This window comes from Rutilus rutilus (assembly GCF_951802725.1).
Source record: "Rutilus rutilus genome assembly, chromosome: 2".
NCBI lineage: Eukaryota > Metazoa > Chordata > Actinopteri > Cypriniformes > Leuciscidae > Rutilus > Rutilus rutilus.
In genome coordinates this window covers 13,800,338-13,812,373 of record NC_140210.1, presented here as the reverse complement: position 1 = coordinate 13,812,373, position 12,036 = coordinate 13,800,338, and the positions used below count along the sequence as shown (strand labels likewise).

The 12,036-nt window shown below is 38.1% G+C and overlaps 2 protein-coding genes across 8 annotated transcripts in view; one reads left to right on the top strand and one right to left on the bottom strand.

Annotated features, from left to right (window-relative positions):
- The window catches only part of tmem131l (transmembrane 131 like), a 52,529-nt gene extending 45,577 nt beyond the window's left edge, over positions 1-6,952 (top strand). For 3 of the 4 annotated variants that reach the window (XM_084396644.1, XM_084396645.1, XM_084396643.1), the window contains exons 23-34: positions 504-689; positions 792-938; positions 1,276-1,816; positions 1,926-2,056; positions 2,467-2,600; positions 3,579-3,755; positions 4,087-4,165; positions 4,263-4,372; positions 4,474-4,603; positions 4,701-4,777; positions 4,870-5,006; positions 6,453-6,952. In XM_084396644.1, the coding sequence (XP_084252770.1) occupies positions 504-689; positions 792-938; positions 1,276-1,816; positions 1,926-2,056; positions 2,467-2,600; positions 3,579-3,755; positions 4,087-4,165; positions 4,263-4,372; positions 4,474-4,603; positions 4,701-4,777; positions 4,870-5,006; positions 6,453-6,767 (2,164 nt within the window). In that variant the 3' untranslated portion in view covers positions 6,768-6,952. Of the gene's footprint in view, positions 1-503; positions 690-791; positions 939-1,275; positions 1,817-1,925; positions 2,057-2,466; positions 2,601-3,578; positions 3,800-3,918; positions 3,932-4,086; positions 4,166-4,262; positions 4,373-4,473; positions 4,604-4,700; positions 4,778-4,869; positions 5,007-6,452 lie in introns of those variants that run through there. The other variant, XM_084396646.1, reaches the window with a different exon arrangement.
- A 1,373-nt stretch (positions 6,953-8,325) lies between these two features.
- The window catches only part of trim2a (tripartite motif containing 2a), a 36,017-nt gene continuing 32,306 nt past the window's right edge, over positions 8,326-12,036 (bottom strand). For all 4 annotated transcript variants that reach the window (XM_084401674.1, XM_084401672.1, XM_084401673.1 and 1 more), the window contains 3 exons: positions 10,567-10,637; positions 10,251-10,391; positions 8,326-10,026 (listed from right to left, as the gene is read on the bottom strand). In XM_084401674.1, the coding sequence (XP_084257800.1) occupies positions 9,874-10,026; positions 10,251-10,391; positions 10,567-10,637 (365 nt within the window). In that variant the 3' untranslated portion in view covers positions 8,326-9,873. The remainder of the gene's footprint in view (positions 10,027-10,250; positions 10,392-10,566; positions 10,638-12,036) is intronic.

Below are 12,036 nucleotides of genomic sequence, written 5' to 3'. Positions count from 1 at the left end.
AAGTCAAAAGCTAAATGTAGGCTGTAAACGAGCTACGTGACTTCAGCGTCACCACTAAGCTTTCGACAACTCTGTTTTTGTTTAAAAACACTTTCGCTGAAAGTTTGAGTTACAATAGTTTGCAAGAGCGTGATTATCAACACAAGTCTGTGAAAGCAGACTAGTGAGTAGATGAGACAACCTCTGTAGTCCCATTTAAATGAAAGCTTTAAAAAGCTTTTTTTTAGGAGATAAAAAAGTATATAAATACCCTTAAATATCTTGAGCTTGTGTTCACACAGACCTTATTTCAAGCATTTAACCAAAAACCCATTGAATTCAGGTCGATGAAACCGGAAGTGCTAAAATGTGAACTCGTTTTTGGGTTTTGGCCTACAAATATACGCCATCCCTGTACCACTCTATCACACCGTGTACTCCATCATCCTTTTTTCTCAATGTTTTTTTTTTTCTTGTCTGTTTATTTTCTCCCCATCTCAACCGTTCTCTCTGTATCTCTCTAGATTTACTCCAGACTTCACGTCTTCGTGGGTGATCAGAGACTTGACTCTGGTAACAGAGCGTGGTTCCATTTTCCACTTCACCCTCAATGTGACTCTGCCTCACCACATGCTGCCCCTGTGTGCTCAGGTGGTACCAGGACCCAGCTGGGAGGAGTCCTTCTGGGTCATCACACTGGTCTTGACCTGGTTAGCAGCCCATATACATACTTAAACCACATGAAATGCTACCTTGTGCATGCAACTTGAAATGGATTCTGTGCATTAATATCAAACCTGTTCTCTCTGCAGTTCCTCTCTAGCTGGTGTGTGTCTGATGGCTTTCCATCAAGCTCAGCACATTCTGAGCGAGTTCTCCACTCCAAGTCCACGTAGCAATCACAACTCTGTACCTCGTGAAAATATCAGTGTCAACCACAGCTCCTCAAATGGTGTCAGGTGAGTCAGCATCAACCTTTGTTATCAGGGCTGCACAAATAATCCAAATAAAATGGAAATCACACACACAATAAAATATTTTCTGTGTCTTAGAGCGATTTGGTTTACAGTCAGTGTGTCTCCAGGCATTGCTTTTTAGTTAATGGTTTTTGCACATTGTATTTCTGTGTTTATTGTGTTTTTCTTTACCTGGAAATACAAGCAGCAATATGTGATGTTACGATGATCATAACACAGTTCAGTTTTTTTTTGGCTTGATTCTAGTTAGCTTTTTATTATAGACAATTGTATGAGTTTGAGCCATTTTTAACTAGTAGTTTTTTGTTTGTTTGTTTAGTAGAGGAAAAGGCAGTTGTAAGAACTACACTGACACAAGCCACCCCTCTGACAAAGGCAAGGGGAGGGGATCTCCAGCTGTGGCCAATGGGACGATTCGCTCCCAGTCCTCATCCAAGAAAAGTTCCGGAGGTTCTTCCCAGCCTCCAAAGAAGCAGACTAAAGTGTCTTTCCTCTACAGTAGATATAAAAATAGCCCTGCATCTGCAGCTGCTAGTGTTTCTGCTACCTCGGACTTTTGCAACCCTCCAACCGATGAAGATAGAGATCACACCTATGAGTTAGACCCAGAAGTTTGTAACAACAACAACAACAATGACATATTTGATGAAACCCTTCTCCCTGCTGAGAAGAAAGAGCACTTTAGAGAATCCATGGAGGACAAGGCTTTGCCAGCTGATATGTTTCCTATGGAAACAGTTCCTAGACTACCTGAAAACGTCACAGCAGGCGTTGTCCCTCAGCCTGCAGATGAAGTGATGGAAGGCGAGGAGTGTAAAAGAAAAATCAGTGCTGAAAAAAGGGATTATGTAGATGAAGAGGTAAGAGCTATAATACAGCATAAGAGCATCACCTTTCGTTTTACCCTGCTAAAATCTGCCTCTTTTTCACCTCACCAAGAAAAATGAGTTGTTTGTGCCCCTCCTTCAGAAGATAGAAAGAGGCGGCGATCAGAAGAAGAGACCGGAGAAAGATGCAGAACTTGGAGTGTCTGCCACCAACACCAAAGCAAAGAAAAACACAGGCAGGAGTCGCAGGAAGGCAGCTGAGCTCATTCCTGGGTACGTGTCTGTGATGAAACGATGAAAATGTTCGAGCACACTTTGTTAGTTATGTTGTGTTACAAGTAGTAGTGTGATTTGACAGAGGATTGATTTAAATCATGATCCACTGGATTTTGATTCAGTCCAAAGCTATTATTACCCTTACACTAAAGAACATTGCCACACTATGTTTCCTTTATTATAAATACACTACATTAACGCATCATGATTCATTTGATTTTTAGCATTTTAAATCAATTACTGACCGCAATATACAAATACAAAAGCCATATTTTAAGGTGGATACGGTGGCCAAATTTTCTTGTCGGGCCAATAATGATAACATTAAAAATGAACATATATCTGCAGATATTTTGTGCATCCCTAGCTTATTTTTTTCCCTTTCTTTCTTTCTGGCAACCCAACAGACTTCCTGAAAACAGTGTTGTCATGGTGACAGAGAGTGAGAGAGAACCTCCACGTAATGCTGCTAGAACCCGCAACATGAAACCTGAACTACCTAAAATAGGAACCAACCCAGACAGCCCTCTCAAACACAATGGTGAGGAAGTGATGTACAGCAGTTTCTCTGTCTCACTGCTGCATGTGTGAATGACATCATACCAGTGTTCCTGAACATCCCAATGTTACTACGGTTGTTCAAGACAACATCAAATGGTTTTAAATGATTACATTTAAAGAAGTCTCTAAGGCCGTGTGTCCACCAAAGTGTTTTTTCACGCTTGTTTCATTGATTGTTTTCAATGGGAGCGCCGCGTTTTTAAAACAGCATGAGCGTAACGAGGCGCTGAGCATTTTTTTCACGCTGAAGCACTAAGCGCCTGGCGTTGAAGAATGTTCAACTTTGGGTAAAACGCAGCGCTCATCACTGTCACTTTTTACCCAGCCATCCAATCACAGTGGAGGAGGGGCGGGACAAATACCACACCGACCAACCGCCACATTTTGCTTGTACAATGTTAACAGATGTCAACAACAAGCATAATAATGGAACAAAATAATTTAAACAAGAGCCAGAGAAAATACGTTACATTGTATCAACATTTTTATATAGAATCAACACAGAAACAAAATATGTGTGAAATGAGATACTTGTAACACTTTCGCGGATATTCCGTATCATAACAAGCAAAGCGTCTCAACTGAAAAAAATGCTGCGCTGCCGAAATGCTCTCAAGCGCCCACAGCTAGGCGTTTTCTGCAGAGCGCCCAGCGTTTTCAGCTGGCTAAAGACGCTTTGGTGGACACATGGCCTTATGCTCACCCAGGCTGCATTTATTTGATCAAAAATACAGTGAAAACAGTAATATTGTGAAAGATCATTACAGTTTAAAGAACTGTTTTCTATTTTAAGATACTTTAAAGTGTAATTTATTCCTGTGATGCAAAGCTGAATTTTCTGCAGCCATTACTCCAGTCTTCAGTGTCAAATCACATGTATATATGTATACGTGTGTGTGTGTTGAGTGTAACGCTCCACATCAGTTCTGTTAATCGGTTTCTTTTTACACAAACGCAGGCACGTGTTTAGTCAGATCGAGGCGTAAGTGTCCAGAGCGACGTCTGCATTGGGAGTCAGGCTCTGATTCGAGCAGTTCATCAGGCAGTGTAAGAGCCAGCCGAGGATCCTGGGGCAGCTGGAGCAGTGCCAGCAGCATAGAGGGAGAAAGAGACCCCAACAGACATCCCTGCAGGAGTAAGAGATCACACATGCGCTTTCTACACACTTTTGTGCTATAGGTGCGTTCACGCCATGTTGAAATTACCATCATTTCGAGATTTCATGTCCTCGTAGAGCTTGTGATTACAGCATGTAAACTGGGAATTTTCTGAGAGCTCCTACTTCTCTCTTCATTTAGGCATTGATAGTGTAAAAGAAACACACAGTTCACACTCCAAGGATGTGAACAGAGGACATTTTGTCATCTCGAGCCTAGGGTAATTATGACATGGCGTGAGCGAAGAGAAGAGAAATTATTATGAAAAACATTTTAATCAAAATTGCTGTTTGGTCTTTGTTTTTTTAGGAGACAACATCCAGTACCACCCATATCCAAAAGATCGGGAATGTTACCTGAACATGAACCATTCATACAAAACCCAAAGGTAAAATGAGTGACTTAATCACTTGAGTTAAAAAAAAATGAGAAACTTTAGAGTAATCTAGGTGTGATTGACGATCTATTTACACATTTGTCCTCAGCATGAACAATCTATATGTCAGGGAACCATGCCAAAGCCCAGAAGTCTGTCCTGACCCTGTACTCCCTCAGAGCTTCGCTGATGTAGCTGCAGGTGTGGACAAAAGCATCGGTGAGGGACATTCTCACATTATTTTTACAGAGAGGATCGTTACGGTTAAGATGTGCGATCTTGCGTTTTACTTATGCGATTATGCATTTTGGTTTCCACAGACGTAATTGGCTCTAATGTGATTGAAGAGACATGGTCAGCTGCCTCTGTTCCCCTGACCAATGGATTCAGGTACAACATGACCGAATCTCTTCCGTTTGTCCCTCAGAGTCCCCCATCCGGATATGACGGGTATGTCTCAGGCTTTTAGTTGTTTTGTATTTTATTTTGACTTCATTTGAGTCCATCCACTGACAAATTCAGATGCTTACGTGTCAATATTATGCAGCTTCCCATGGAACAACATGAACAGCCAGTGTACCAGTCAGTATCCCTATAGTGATCAGGCCAACTACATGCCAACAGGTGAGGGGTTTTCTCTCACTATGAGAAATGTCTCACTGTAGTACATAGTTACCGAAGGATGAGTGACCATTTTCTTTGTTTTGTCCGTGAAGGTAACGGCAATTACCAAAATGCATTCTCATGCCCTGAAAGCCAAACCATGACCCAAAGCCATCAGCCAGTCTGGGGACAGAATGGAGCCCATGACATCAACTCCACATGGGACACTGGCAGTTGTGTGGGGAGCAAGGTGAGATTTACACAAGTGTTTGTTCTTGTCAAGCACTTAAAAAAAGAAGAAGAGTAATGTTGTCACAATACTGAAATTCTAACTTCGATACAATACTTTGAAAAATATCGATTTTTGAGGCAGGAAACCCAAGGTGAATGGGGATTTTTATTTTATTTTATTTTTTTACTGATATTCCCTTACTTCCCCAGCTGATTGATTACATTTCTGAAATATAATGTTTAAATATGTAAATGAGGCCGTAACTAATTAAATATGCACTAATTTGCATACCTTTCCAGAATAGAAATCCGAACAATGGCTAAAGCCAGGCTTACATTTCTTTTTTTATGTTTTTGACATAAGAGGCAATGATTTTAGTAATAAAATGTTGTATAAAGTCAGGTGAATGATATATGAACAATGTTCAGAATATAGAATGTAAAACTGTAACTTTCGGTGCAAGTACTACAGAAGTGGAGATTTCCGGTTGCAGTGCAAGTGAAAACACAAATAGATAAAGTGCAATAAAAGAAATGCTTAAAAGTGTATTTTGGGTGTTTTCTTTCCACTAGTCTGAAGCAACACTTATGAAAAGTCAAGTAGGCCAAAATCTCAAAATTGACCACTGCATGAAAAACAATGTTTTTGACTAGTTTTTTGTCTTGATAAAATACCATTTTTGATACCATAGACAAAAATTGCAACAATTAAAGGCATAAAATTTAAACAGTATCTTGGTTGACTATAATCAAAGCCTTTGCACTAAAGCTTGGTTTGGCACAACACGATTGCAAGCCGTTCTCGACCTAGAATTAGTTAGCCAACCGTGCTGGTAGAATGCGTTTAGTGACGTCGCCACTCAGGATTGGAACCAGGCAGCTAAAGTATTTTCTTATCAGCTGAAACTCTGTTGTCTGAGATTACTCCGAGATTATGATAACTCTGAGGGAGATCATATAAAAATAATCATTATTATTTTTTAAGATATAGATATAAATATATTACAATTGTATTACAAATGCACTGTAAAATGCAGGGATGGCGTTTGCTCCGTTTACTGTGAAGCAAGTTGCTCTGAGACACTGAAAACCCCAGATCGTGACTTTATATCGTGACTCAAAAGACTATCTATGTATTGGATTTTTTTTTTTTTTTTTTTTACACTATAAGGAAGTTCTTGAGTTGCAAGTTAAGAGATTTAAACTAGTACATTAAGTGTGAAATACAAATATAGGCAGAAAATTCAAAATGCAAACAAACGCAGAAAAAAAGGGTTTACAATGGCATCTGTTTAAAACCAATTTGGACATTCTTATTCTGAGCACCTTAGAAACACCCTTTTTACACACGTTTCCTGTTAAAGTCCGTAGTTTGTCCTCATTGAGAAGTAGATTCTTTGTTAAACATGGAATATTAAAGCAATGCTCAAAAACTGACAATTTTTCCCTTATCTATCTTTTCCAGCCATACTTTTCAGGAACCAGAAGTCTGTCACCCATGTCCAGTCTATTTGGCTCTATCTGGACACCTCAAAGCGAGCCTTACCAGAACCACTTCCACCCAGAGCGCTCCGCTCCCGTCTCGCCCCACTCGCCCATCTCACCCGTCGCACCCGTCGCACCCTTCAGCCGTGAACCAGGCGGCGCCTGCCCGGGAAAACAGTACTCCAGCTTCAATCCTTTTGGACCACACATGAATTTGGACATATGGAACTCCTCTTCAAACCGGAGCTCCAACTCTCAGCTCTCCAACGATTCAGGCTACTGTGGGGAAATGTGAGGAAACTGTGCTTTTGAATAATGAGGAAAAAAAGAATGTGCTTTTATCTCTAATTGGGGAAAATGTGAATATTCTTCTTTCTTTTATGTTTGTTGTTGTGGTAAGGTTCAGCATTTTGTTGTATATTTTTCTAGATGTTTTGCAAGTTTGACCATCGAAAATAAAAAAAAAGGTTTTGTATTTGACTCTGTGTCGTGAATTACTTTAATGTTTAATTTTGTCAGTTGTTTAAATACTCGAACATGCTACTCAGATCACGACAGTGAAAGGAAGAAATGCTATCAGACAACGTAGAGTTTATAGTTGACAAATTTTGCAGACATTGAGCAAAATAAAATATTTTCTTATTTCCTATTTTTTCTAAAGCATTTCGATTTTAGAAATTAATTTGATCTAGATAATGGTGACTTTGGTTCTCAGGTTCATTATAATGAATAAAATTGCTACTCCAAAAATGGACACTGCAAAAAATTAATTGAAATTTCAAGCAAAAATGTTTAATATTTGTGAGATTATAATATGCTTTCCCTAAAATGGATCAAATATATTTTTCAAAAAAAAAAGCTGTTAGAATTTTTATATCAATGGACAGGAGGAGGACTAGGGAGGTGCTCTTGACTGGAAAGTAATGCTCATAAACAACTACAAGTTGAGTCAACTCCGTAAGAACAGAGTGAAGTTGCTTTTTTTTGTCGTGAAGCTGCAAGGGTTTATGATGGTCCACATTCTAGTAATTATAAGTAACTTTTCAACTACATGTCTGCTAACTCTCATTAGAGTATTAGTAGACTGTCTGCTTAACACTTTTGATGCTCCCCCAAAAGACATTTAGGGTAACTAAACCCTAAACCAACCTTTTTTAGTTAATGATCTTTATCATTATCTCCTGCTTTATTAGTGCTGTTCATTGATTCAAGTAATTTTTTTGACATTTGTGTTTAAAGTGTTTTAATTTGACAAAATATGGTGTAAAACCGTCTGAGTGCTGCCCTCTTCAGGTTGAACAGTGGCTACTGCAGTTGAATTTTCCTATTGGAAGTTGTGGTACCCTCTGACGTCAGAGAGATATGTCTCAGATGCACGCCCCCTGTCCACTGGGCTCTGCCTACTTTTCCAGCATTTTTCAAATATTGCCAGGGGTTTAGTTACCCTTTAACTACAATTAACTTTGCAACTACATGTCAACTTACTCTAACCCTACCAGTCTACTAATACTCAACTAGTACTCTAATGAGAGTTAGTTGACATGTAGTTTCAAAGTTACAAAGTGGAGCATCGAAAAATAATGTAACCTTACTGTCTTCTGTTTCCAACTGAGGTTCTAGATTGCTTTCATAGTCATAAAAGTACAACACAGAAAATTAAAGTGTCCTTATAAAACTAAGTACTTACATGTTCATTTACTATTAATGAATAGAATATATTCGGAACAGTACAAATAATTCAATGTGCTGTGCAAATATAGCAATTTAACACTGGTCATATGAACGTGGAGCTAAAACTAATTTGAAAGCGTAATTGGTGTTTTATGCCACAAAAGGTAATACAGCAAATGAGCAAGGATTCAAGCTTTATTGCTTCAAAATCAGGTTTGTGGGTATAAAGGGGAACGAAATACATTTTGGAATGTATGCAAAATTGTGTGTTTTTTTGTGCAAACAAGCAGCACTAGTTCCATGTTTATGACAACGGGACTGTACATGAGAACAGACATACGGTGAGACAAGGCAGATTCACTTTCTGCATTTATCTGTTTGGCATTAGTACACTTGAAAAGAACACAGGGCACTTTTTCAGTTTAAGCATGAGTATGAACAACACAAAATAACCACTCTCACAAGTCACAACACATGATCATCACTAACTAATACATGTCTTCTGATAAACATTAAACCAGGGGCCCTTTAATATTAGCACTATACATGTTTTTTGTGGTGCTAATTCACAAAGTGCATCGGGTGAATTGCGCATTTGATACATCACTGATTTTTTTCTGGTCAATTCTCTGGTCTTAATTCAGTGCATTGATATTAAAAAGGTAGTTTTTTGTAGACATCTAAACAGCATATCAAGTGATTTGTTTCTTGCATATTATGGGTTAAAGTGATTACAGAGATGTACAGTAATTGCATTATACAAACATTGTACCAACCACAGTTGTGCACATCACAGTCATAAGCACATATATTGTGGTATAAGTTATAAATATTCCTGACATCACTTTTAAACATAACTCTGGCCAAATATTGGTGATACCGGCCCACCATAGTGAGATTATTTTGTCTGTTTGATGTGTAGATATATAAAATTGAATAGCAGTTTGGAATTGCATTACTTACATTCTTATACATGCCAATACTTTGAAGAGTTCCCTTTTTAATCAGCTGAGTGTTGAAAGAAGAACATTCAGATTCACACAGTAGAAACAAACGCTTCCCCTAATGTGTAGCAGTTTTTGAGTCAAAAGTGAAGAACAGCGTAACCTAAATCTATATTGTTTAATTCTTAAAGGGACAGTTTCAATCAAAAATTACATTTCTGTCATAATTTACTCATCCTCTCGTTGTTACAAATTATCGTGACATTCTTCCATGGAGCACAAAAGGTTTTTTCATATAATGAAAGTGGGAAAACAATCGAAAAAGTAGTCCAAATAACTCATGCGTCATGACAGATTTGCATACAAATGAATGGCAATTAAAAAAGATCAAATTGAACATACATATATTGTTTATCATCCTCTTCAATGAAACTGAAATCAATTACGAAAATGATGCATCAATGCCAACATCATTTACGCAATTTATTTGATTTGAATTACAGCGATGATTTTCAATGAATAACAAATTTCGTTTCGTGCCTTTTATATTCCATGGAAAATTTTGAACAACATGAGGTGAAAAAAAATAAAAGACAGAATTAATATTTTTGGGTGAATTATCAATGTTTTTAGGTTTGCAAACCTCTATGATCAGGGTACAGAATCCCATTTCCTTCGGTTTTATTCTTTTCTCCAAGGTGAGGGTGTCACGAGGCTACAACGACAACTTCAATGCAATATGAGGGTCCCATTTGGCACGAGGGTGGCAGCATTAAGGAATAAGTGCTATTGTAGATAACGGTATACTTTAAAACAGTGGTTCCCAGAGTCTGCCACCACAACGTGGCCATCAGAGGTGAGAGCCAATCCTTGCGGGCCATACAGAGGGTCCGCGGAGGTGTTGATGTAGGACAAGAAGGATCCACTGCTGTCAAACACCTGGAGTCCCACAGATGGATGATATAAAGATGTTAAATCTACTATTTTTTACCTGACATGACTAAAATATATGTGTGCTGCCAGTCATCACACTGTTCAACATTTACTTAATCTCACAAGTTAATGTGCTTACTTTGATTAAACTAAAACTTTTTGTTAGGGCTACCAATCACACATTTTTGTGAAATATTTTGAAATATTCAGTTGATCTAAGCCTGTGTTACCTGTATCCGGCTGTTGCCCCAGTCGGCCACTATAATATTGCCATTAGCATCTACCGCCACACCTGTCGGTGCATTAAACTGCCCATTTCCTTCGCCATTCGACCCAAACTTCAGTAGAAACTCCCCCTCTGGACTGAACACCTGCAATTAGATGACACAATCTGCATTAACACATCAATATTTAAAAAGACTGAGGTTTTGAATGACTTTGAACAGGTATAAGTGAACTGTTTTTCAAAAAGTAACCACAATGGTGGCTAACAAGACAGCACATTTTAGGAATATGACTATTATAGGATAGGATAGGAAATTTTACCTTTACAGAATGATTATGAAAATCAGTCACAATGATTTCATTATTTTGATTCACTGCTGCAAAGTGGGGACCTATGAAAATGATAGAAGAGTTGCACATTCAACTTTTGGTAAACTAAAGCCCTCATCCCACTAGTCTACTCAATAATAGTCACTGTTGTTTTTGATGAAATCTCTCCTGTTCTTTTTTTGTCATTAAGTGTCCCATAAAAGTGCTTGGTTACACAATCAACATAACATTTGTGATAAGTGGCTTTTCCTTTTGGTTGAAAAATTAGCTAGAGAAAACACTGTTTTAGATACTGTATGAGCTGAAGGCTGAAACAATTTGAGCAAGGACAAGGTCGTTAGATTAATGCCGCCTTCATGTGTTATCTACATTTTTCTAATTCTTTCTTCTGAAGTCGTAAGTATGACTGTGTTGTATTAAAGGGATAGTTCACCCAAAAATGAAAATTCTGTCATTAATTACTCACCCTCATGTTGTTCCAAACCCGTAAGACTTTCATTTATCTTTGGAACACAAATGAAGATCTTTTTGATGAAATCAAAAATGCTCCGTTGACAGCTACTCAACTACCACCTTGACGCCTCAAAAAGTTAATTAAGAGATCGTAAAACTAATCCAAATTAATTGAGTGGTTTAGTCCAAAATTTTCTGAAGAGACGCGATTGCTTTATATGATGAACAGATTGAATTTAGGCTTTTATTCACATATAAACATTCATCAACACACACATCAGTTGTGGTAAACGGAAGCTCAAGCATGTTTGCTTGACGTGTGAGAACCAATGAGGTTCATTCACGTGTGTTACGAGAGCAAGAGGTTTGTTCTCACGCGTCAAGCAGGTTCGGTTGAGCTTCTGTTTATGTTCGCTGATCAATGTTTAAATGTGAATAAAAGCCTAAATTTAATTTGTTCATCATATGAAGTGATCTGAGTCTCTTCAGCTCAATTCATATAGATTAGTTTTACGATCTCTTTATGAACTTTCTGAAGCGTCAAGGTGGTAGTTGCGTAGCTGTCAACAGAGGGACAGAAATCTCTCAGATTTCATCAAAAAGATCTTCATTTGTGTCCTGAAGATGACCGAAAGTCTTACGGGTTTGGAACAACGAGCAATTAATGACATAATTTTCATTTTTGGTTGAACCATCCCCTTAAAGTGCCGTTTAGTCAGAAAAAATAGGAATTATGGAAGATGCCAGGTTTATTCTTGCCTATTTCTTGGGGAAATCGGATTTTGAATAAAATGTAGCATTCAATTTGTTGGCAACCACATAAACATTACCTGCGCTATTGTATACATTCACCGTGTTATCTAGAATCTGGGATTTCTTTCAAATAAATGCTGTTTTCGCTGTATAAAATGCATACAGTGTGCATCAAATGGCTATTTATATACATGATTGTAACAGCAAAAGAAAGTTGAACAAATGAAACTTAACAGTCACTACAGCAATGGTTAT